Here is a 9,529-nt window from a genome sequence, read left to right as displayed (position 1 = left end):
TTGGACTGCATGCCGGCCCTCATCATGGTTGACCGCATGTTTTCAAATGGTGACTCGGCTGAGTTGTAGGAGGTAATGGTACCCCTGTTGAATGAATTCTCACATTTTAGTTTCGGTTGGGTCCCAGGTCACGTGGAGATTGATGGCAACGAGATGGTCGACCTAAAGGCGAAAGCTTGTGTCGGACACGCCTTGCGCCCGCTGCTTTGCGAAGGAGTGAGCTTCGGAATTGGTCATACCGCCCTGCCTCATGAGCTCCGCAAGGAGGAATGGGGGTCTTGGCATTCAAAGGAAGGGTACGAGTATTATGCCCAGGAACAGAAAGCACCCTGACACCTCTGAGGCCTGACCCAAATAGATTCCTATGTTTTGATAAGGATCTGTAGTGGGACAGGCATTGTTGGCCATGGTGACTGTAGTGGGAAGGAAGACTGGCATCACTGGACTGAGTGCCCCTGTTACGCTAGAGGGCACCCTGCTAATAAAGACTTGTATAAGGATTCGGCAGTCCTGAGGTGGAAGAGCTGGTGGACAGGTCATCGGTAGTTGGGCCTAGGAATCCCTCGTCACATCAGGGTCGTGGATGGAGAGTTGTTTGTGGCAGGTAACCCATTGGATGGCATATTGATGGTGGAAAGAGATGGGGGGCCAGTAGTGATAGGGGATCCTACGACCTGCATCTGGTGCGAGAAGAGACACAACAGTAGTGGCCGTGTCTTGCTGCGTGAGCTAATGTTGCTGAAAAAGTGGTTCTTTTTACCTGATCAGCGGCGGTGTGAGTGTCCTTGTTGTGGTACCACTATTTCTGCTCTGGCTACCAAAAAATGTGCCACCTTCGCAGAATACTTCGAGAAGTAGCCATGGTGTTTAAAGATATGTCATGATCGATTTTGGCATTTTCAGCACCAGCAGCGAGATGAGCTGAACCTGGCGATGCGAACATCGGTAGTCTTGAAGTGGACTAAGGTAAACGGGTTGCTGAAGGAATCCTGCTGCTCCTTTTGTGATCTGGTATTAGCAGAAGGGTACTTGGATCTTGAGTGACATTACAAGAGAATAGAGTGGTGCTAGAATAGACTGTATGTTTTCTTTGTTGAGTATGTGGGCCAGATTGTGTTGGGGGTGGAGAGGGGTGAGAGTATGAAATGGTAGCTAGGTGGCGAGGTGGGAAGACATGTTAATCCGGGGTGGCACTAGTTGCTACGAGAGCCCATGAGCCTACCTAGGTAGTGATTTTTGGATTTATATTTGAGAGGAGTGGTTACGAGGTGAAGTAATCCACAGTAGTGTATTTTAGATAGTTTGTTTTTTATGGGACGTGGGGGAGACTGGTCGTATGTCAGTGTTGGCCGTACTAGTATAAATAAAATTAGATTGAATTCTAAGTACTTTTCCTACTTATTACTTTAACAAATATAAAACACCTTTACGATCTTTATCTCTATTGCAATATTTATCGTTTTGCAGAGGAAAGCTCTTCACGGAGAAGAGTTAGAGAAAGCTTACGATAGGCGTTCCTAATAGAAGACAGAGGTCTTGTACTATTGGTAACGTTGGCAAAGGCCCAGTGCTATCGCAAAATAAAGAAAGAAGAAGAAAGAGGAGAAAAGTATCATTTCCCGTCGCCACAAACTAACTATCTGAAGAGGGATTATTACACTCTTGCACCAACAATATCCAGGCAAGTCTGGCCTGAGTAACAATCAGGGTCAACTCCAAAGGCAATGCGAGTGCAGATATGCCTCCTACTAATAACACCAACAAGTCCTGAATATTTATTCATGGGGCCAACACATGAAAAAATCAAGAAATGGAAGCAGGAAACAAGAAAGAATACAGAGCATAATGTTCTGAGCTGGACTGTGTACTACAATAATAATTATAGCACACACTAAGGAGACAAGTAGGGATTGAGGTAGTTCCTGCAACAGTATAAAAGGGTTGGTACACGCCAAAACTACAGCTTGAAGGTATCAAAGAAGAGCTTCAAGGATACATATATGATGCACTGGGCAGTGAATGTGGCTGCAGGCTTCTATCTGAGGAAGGACACTAGCCAGAAAGAATAGACAAAGAAAGATGCCTACAAAAAATGAAGGGCTATGAGGACGTGGCTCTGGGAGGAAGAGGCTGAAAACTCCTCCAAGGAAATAGAACCCAAGATTGAAAGTCTGTATTAGCAGATTGCAGAACTATGAAAATAACTTGGCAATACCGAAGCTACAATTGTGGCATACAAAAGAATGCCCATGGAGTTAAAATCAATGATTGACACTCAATGCCAAACAATTGAGATTGTAAACCTCACCTTGGAGATGGTGAGAATGTGAGCATACCAGGTAGAAGCGAAATTCTACCGGCTTCAGAGGTCTATATATACAGCTGGACAAGAGATGCTAAAGCTAGGAGAAAGAGCTTGGTGGGATACAGACTTGAGGAGGGAGGAGCTAATATCACGGATGTGACAGCATTTCACATTTGACTCGATTATGATCACGGGTCTCATACATATGACTCACTCAAGTCATATAACTTGTTTATGTTAAGATTTATGATGTTTTACACAAGACTCGATTATGAGTCATGGGTCTTATGCATATAACTCATTTGAGTTATATGACTTATTATAAGGATTTCACATGACTTATAGTTATGAGTTATTAGGGTTAGGGTTTGCAAGGAGAGTACTATATAAGGAGAACAGTATGGCTTAGAAGGATATGCTCTTTACACTTTGTTCTAAGTAATTTCCTTACTTATTACTTTATATGAATAAAACATCTTCATAGTCTTTATTGTTTATATTTCTCAAGAGTCTAAGAGTAATATCTGTATATGTTCATAATGTTAGGCATTACCTAATCAAGTATTGGTAACGTAAACTAAAGAGCCTAAGAACTATTAAAAAGGAGATAGATATAAGGAAGGTATTGTCGCCTGTCACTATATGCTAATAATGACTTAGGAATGTTACAAACATGGTTTTACATGATAAGAGTTTTTGACCAATCAGGAGCACTTATCACTGCCACAGTTATCTCACCAGAGGGCCTTTAGGTTGAGGTGAAAAATCAGAAAATATATTGTCCTAAAGATGTGGGTATTAATAAATTTTTCATATTTTGGAAATATTTTTATTATTCTATAATAAAATCCTATTAATAAGATCAATAAAGAGAGAATAATGTATATCTACTATCGTAGTTTTGCTTAATCCATATTGATATATAGGTCTATTTTACTAGAAACTAAGCAACAGCTATTTTAGTTGTTTTGAGTAAGTAGTACTTTTAGTTTACATGACAATCACTACTATGTTAAGAAGAAAAGCTAAAATATATTTCAGATCATATGAGTACTATTATGCAGATAATGTTCCAATCCCAAAATGCAACAAATTTTCCTTAATCTATATAAAATTGGTTTAGATTGTTAAATATTCTGTCCTAGTTCGAGAAAATATTTATCTTAAAAATTGGGTACAGAATAGGCTTTTGAAGTAAATAATTCAAAATATCAGTTTTTCCTTTTATTGTATAAATGGATAGAGCTAGAAATCTATTGGAAAAATATTTTAGCATAGTATTTTGAGAGGAGGACTAATTGTTATTGCAAATTTTATAATTTGATATGATATTTAAGAAATGCAATAACTATAATAAAACTGTAGTAATAATAATAATATTTAATTGTAATATTTAACATTTTCTAATTTCTTTACTATTAGTCTTTGTAGTAATAAATTCTATATCTTTCTATCATATATTAAGACCAGTTGGATCACTAGTTGGAGTACTATTATAAAATTTACTTGTAAAATTCCTTTTTTTTCCTATTTTCTCTAACTTTACTTACATGATTTTTTTCCCATAATGATACTCATATTATATCAAATTTAATGTATATTACTTCATAAACTCTATGATAATAACAAATTAGCCTCTTGAAAATATTTGAAAAGTACTTATCAAGGCCAGTAAGCTTTTTTTCTAAAGAAAAGTTTTTTTTACTAAAAGATCTTATCTGATACAAATATCTCCAGTACTATAATTCCGCACAAGTGGTAATGAGACAGATGGCTTAACATATGATGAAAATATCATGAAACCAAAAAAGTAATACAAGTTCCAAAGTAACAATCACAGTAAAAAATATGAAATGTAAGAGAAAGAAACTCATTCATTCCAAGTCTCATTTACCACTTAGTATGACCACCATGTCTCCTTATGAGAGTCACAATCCTTCTTGGCATACCATTGATGAAACGATAGACCCTTCTCTATAGCATTTCCTCCCAAACCTCCTGTGCCAGCTCAATAATATCAATTCTGTTATAAGGATGGTGCCTTGCTATCTTACGTGCTTTCCTAAACCTCCTCTCAAAGAAAGACCAAACATTTTCAATAGTGCTCATGTCTGTGGACCAAGAAGCCCAAGGCATGCGAGCCACTCCCTGCAATATCCTGTATCTCCCAGAATAGTGGGCATTATGTACACAAGAATTGTCCTCAACTATTTCAATCTCATTTTCTGCTTCATCTAATAGTTCATACAAAAGGAGATAGTAGGGAGTATATATCTCCTGACAATATTGAACTGAATTCATGCTGAGCCAGTCCTTACTATCCCCTTTCTCACTCACTGTTCTTTAGCGGATAGGAATCAGTGGAGTGTAGAAACCATAGGTAAAACCAGCAGCAAACATAATTGTAGTCTTATCATCGGGAAAGGAAAGTTTCACATAACAATCTTCCAGAGCTGTTTCAGGAGGACGGTGAACGAGGAATATGCTTCCTCCTTGTCCAATCATAAGATTCATCTTATCCACTTATATCTTTTTCCTCTAAACAAATTTATTCCACATTTACCTTTCTCAGGTCCATCGTAATCGCTGCCACTTCTGTTCATGGTTGAGGAAAGATCTTTTGCAGGCAATATGAATAGAGGTTCATATCTCGAAGATTCTTACCCACTGTCCTTTCTGACACTGGAAGGTTCAGATCAGCAGTAATGTTGTGGAGTGGAGCATGAGGATTTTGCTCATTAATTCGATGCAATCTCCTTCTGGCCCGCTCATCTAATTTCAGCTGGGGTCCAGGACGGAGTGGGGGGTTTATTGTCTTTGATATCTTCTAGCTCTTGACAATCCATTGAGCCTCAGATTTTGAAACCGCGATTTATTGCGCAATTACTGTAATCCGTTTTTCCGTTTCCGTGGCTTGCTGTCGTTTTCCTGTGTTCTGATCGGTTGGCATATTGTGCAAATTCACAACAGTCACGTTGTAGTTGCAAAGTGGGCGGTGCTTAGCGCATGTCCCGTTACCACCTGCGCAGGGTTGTACTCCAATTTTTAAATTTAAATATATTCCGAGAAAGTTAGAGGCAAATCTTCTAGGTACTAAAGGCTTAGAATGATTTGGCTCATTTTGTGGCAACTGGGAAGTTTCACTTTTTTCGCAGAAATGCACCCATATACATAAAGAGGAAAAAATACTGACAAGTAGAGGGATGTTTTTTACGGCAAACATCTCATGGACTGAGATCTGGAAGAATGGTTAGAGGAAATGTTTAACTCATAGAGACAACAAAGAAGCCACTTGCGACGGCAAGAAATCGTACTCGTACTGGTGCTGGGAACCTTGTTTTGGTCACGCTCAGTCACGAACGGCTCAAGAGAGTCAATTTTGTACCTGTTCGACGCGTCCACCATGTACAATTTAGTCACGCCCAGACACAGGGGGATCAACCAGAGTAGCTAACTGCGGTACCTTTCCGCAGCCAGATTATGGGAGTCACTTTCCTTTCCGCTAGCATACCCTTGCTAGCGGGCCACCTACCAATTCCTTTTTCCACTTCTTCACCCTCTTCATTCTTTTCCCTCTTCCCTACTCCCTGACTTTATCAGCCGGATTGTTTGCGGTTTTTGCATGCTCCCACAATGAGTGAAGGTCGTGAAGACAACAGTCCTGTCATGGAAACCCCTGCTAATGGAGAAGTGAATGAGGTGGGTGAGGCAGTGAGCGAGGTTGGAGAGGAGAAATCTTTTCGGCCTGCTGCTGCTTCTTCCATCCTTGCCAGTACTACTCCTGCTCTTGCGGATTTTCCCCGACGCACATTGTCTTCGAGGCTACCAAGGCCCCGGAAAGTGTCACCCATTACCCCACATCCAATCACCATTGGTTCCTTAGGACCCTCTGTTTCTGGGGAAATCTTGCCATCAGCAAGAATCCCCAAGGCCCTTTCTCCCAGGGGGCCCCCCACTGTTCCCAAAAGAGCCCAGGCAGCTGGTGTTGCAGGTGCGTTGTCCCAATCATCAGGAGAATCCAACTCTATCTAATGTTGTTTTTGCATCATAGTCGGCCCAATAGACCCGCCTGATTCTCCCGTCATTAGAACTCCGAGGAGACCTAATTTTGGAACGTCTGATCATGCCTCACCTACAACAGCATCTCTTGCGAAAAGGGCTTCGGTACCCTCTCTGAATAAAAAGCCATCAGCCCCGTCACTATCAAGAAAAGCTTCCTCGTCCCAGCTGCAAAACTCTACTGTTTTGACGCCTCCTGGAAGGAGAATATCGGATATCAATGGAAATGTAGCGCCGCGGTTGGCTAAGAAGCCCTCGGATTCCCAATTCACTATATCAAAACGACCTTCTAATTCGCAGTTATCTAAAAAGCCATCAGCAACTCCGCTGAACAGCCCAACGGCTGTTGCCTCGCCAAGCCCTACGCCGTTCCGACGTGCGACATCGACACATCTGCCATCTCAGCAACCCCCTTCGGCAGCTAAAATTCCCAACCGTCCGTCGTTGACTCAACTCCGTCAGGCTTCGGCTGGGAGTAACGGAGCCTCCGCTCCACGGCCACAGAAGAACCAAAAGCCAGCCGCACTAAATGCACCTAGCTCGGAATCCCTTCCTCCGAAGAAAGCCCCTAGAGCAGCATCCCAATCTCTCCGGGATACAATTGCTAAAGCTCGGGCTGCTCATCGTGCGATGCCAACCGCAGCAAATCTTCCATCCTCTCTCGTCGGTGCTGTGACAACTGAAGCTGCCAATAACGACTTAAACGGGTTCAATTTTTCAAGCGAAGATCCCTTCAGCCGGACAATATTTGGTGAGGGTGGGTCTACTAAGGTCCTAAAACAACGGATAAAGACAGCTAGGGTTGAAGGCCGTCTCAATATTTCAAATCTTCAACTGGGCGAGATCCCGAGTGATGTCTATAAAATGTATGAGACTACGGAGGAGGATTTGGCGTCCAATGAAACCAACGATGGCCCAAAGTGGTACGAAAGCGTGGATTTAGTCCGATTTGTGGGTGCGGACAACGAGGTTGAGGCAATAAGTGAGGATTTGGTGAAGCAATTTGGAGGATTAGCTAGTATTGATGTACGTGGAAAACGCCCGCCTACAGGCACTTCCTTTTAGTCCTGCTCGACTTTTCCGTGGTATAAGGAATGCAAAGGCTAATTATAGTAACCGGCTAAATTAGATGCACAACAATCTGCTGACGGCATTGCCTCATAACTTTGGAGAATTAACCGAACTAACGGTTCTAAATTTGGTATGTAGCACATCCCAACTCAAGCAATGGACGCAGCTACCCCTTAAAGCTTTGCTGACTTTGAATATGGTGATAAGACCAATAACAAGCTGGGTAATGGCGCCCTTGGTGTTATTTGCCAAATCTCTAGTTTGGTGGATCTTAAGCTCGCCAAAAACGGTCTTGAAGGAGAGCTTGATCCATCTATCTCTAGGCTTACAAGCCTTGAGATCCTGGAGTTGCAGGAGAATAGACTTGAGTCATTACCTTCTTCGCTTGGGCAGCTGTCGAAACTCCATATTCTCAATATTTCACACAATATCATTCAGTCAATTCCTTTTGTGTCCCTCCTCGGTTGCCAATTGCACGAGTTGACCGCCTCAAACAACAAGTTAAGGGGAACTTTATTTCCCCATGGGGTTACTCGCCTCGACTCCTTGCACCTTCTAGATATCCGAAATAACCATATCTCCAACTTCAGTGAGGATGTTGTTGTTCTCCCTTCTCTTCAACAACTTTTCGCCACCAATAATGGTCTCTTATCATTCCCTTCAGTTGTAGGATGGGAGGAGTTGCTGGTCTTTCTTGTTGATTCCAACCGCCTTGACGCACTGCCAGACGGTTTAGTGGGTCTGCACCGAGTCAGGACTATTGATGTTTCTGCGAATGCCATCAAGACATTGGATGCAAGAGTTGGAATTATGGAGGGGCTGGAGGTGCTAAAATTTGATGGAAATCCGTTGAGAGAGAGGCAGCTTTTGGGGATGAGCATCGCCGATTTGAAGCGAACTCTCAAAGGACGTTTAGCTCCACCCGAGATTGTCATAGCAGAAGTAGATGACGATGATCTGACAGGTGTCGACGGTTCATTCGATAGCAGGCCCCAGGCTATTTCTGAAAACTCGAAAATCTTGGAAGTTGGGAGGGGCGGCGCGCTAGACCTTGCTTCTAAGAACTATGAAGACATCCCTAAGGAGTTGATGGACACTGTCAGAGGAACTCCGAGTAGTGTTTCTCTGCTCCATAACAGGCTCACCGCATTCCCATCGAGCCTAGAGATATTCGCGCTTGGGTTGACAAGTCTCAACATTGGTCAAAACAAGCTTTCTGGAAATTCATATTTCCCAAATAAAATGTCTTTGACATCGCTTACCACCCTCATCATCCAAGCCAATAACATCGCTTCTCTACAACCATTAATAGAGAACTTGGATGCACCAAAACTCGATACATTGGATGTTTCGGCTAACCGTCTCACTTCTATCGAAGGGATCAGGCCAACTTTCCCGCACCTAATTGCCTTTTATGCGAGAGATAATCAGATCACCGAGATTCCAGTGGATTCTATCGATGGGATAAAGATTCTTGACCTCAGTAGCAATGCAATCACTAGCTTGCCGCCTAAGTTGGGAACACTAAGCAGCATTCGGGAGTTGAGGGTTGGTGGCAATCTGTTTAAGGTTCCGCGTTGGCAAGTTTTGGAGAAGGGGACGGAAAGTGTGATGGAATGGCTTCGGGGAAGATTACCTGTTTATGATTAGGAGGTAGAGTATCATAGTTTATCTGCCGCGGGCTGCGGATCATATCGACCAAGAGATGCAGGTTAGGGTGAATCACATAGAAAGTGTTACAATGGGGTTCAGGAGAAGGGTTGTTGGAAATAGATATAATAGCTATCGTTGTAATAATTGTAGTGTTTTAATTCAGTGTATAAGTTACAGTCCTCGTATACTCCTGATCATCTCACAGTTTCTCACTCGGGATCCTCGAAATAAAAATAAAAATAAAATTCAACTTAAACCATACACTGCTACCTTAATGTCATATAGTATTAAATTATAATGCTCCTGACATGGCCAGTGCTTCCAGTCGTCCAGTCTGTCCTAGACGGGATCAGGGCGATGAAGGATGAAAATGTTTTGTCTTGGGACGGACTGGACGGGTGACGGCAGTCGGATGGCACTAGTCGTTTCCTTTTATGGATA

At 42.3% G+C, this 9,529-nt stretch overlaps 1 protein-coding gene across 1 annotated transcript; it reads left to right on the top strand.

Moving 5' to 3' along the window:
* Positions 1 to 5,938: 5,938 nt before the first annotated feature.
* Positions 5,939 to 9,085, top strand: GSTUM_00004433001 (uncharacterized protein; the record flags this gene model as incomplete). Its single annotated transcript, XM_002835874.1, has 4 exons — positions 5,939 to 6,296; positions 6,357 to 7,390; positions 7,494 to 7,565; positions 7,643 to 9,085. The coding sequence occupies 4 exons, from the start codon at positions 5,939 to 5,941 to the stop codon at positions 9,083 to 9,085; spliced, it is 2,907 nt and encodes a 968-aa protein (XP_002835920.1).
* Between the last annotated feature and the right edge of the window lie 444 nt (positions 9,086 to 9,529).

The sequence above is a fragment of the Tuber melanosporum genome (assembly GCF_000151645.1).
Source record: "Tuber melanosporum whole genome shotgun sequence assembly, scaffold_12, strain Mel28".
In the NCBI taxonomy this organism is placed as follows: Eukaryota; Fungi; Ascomycota; class Pezizomycetes; order Pezizales; family Tuberaceae; genus Tuber; species Tuber melanosporum.
This window is presented reverse-complemented; position numbering and strand designations above follow the sequence as displayed.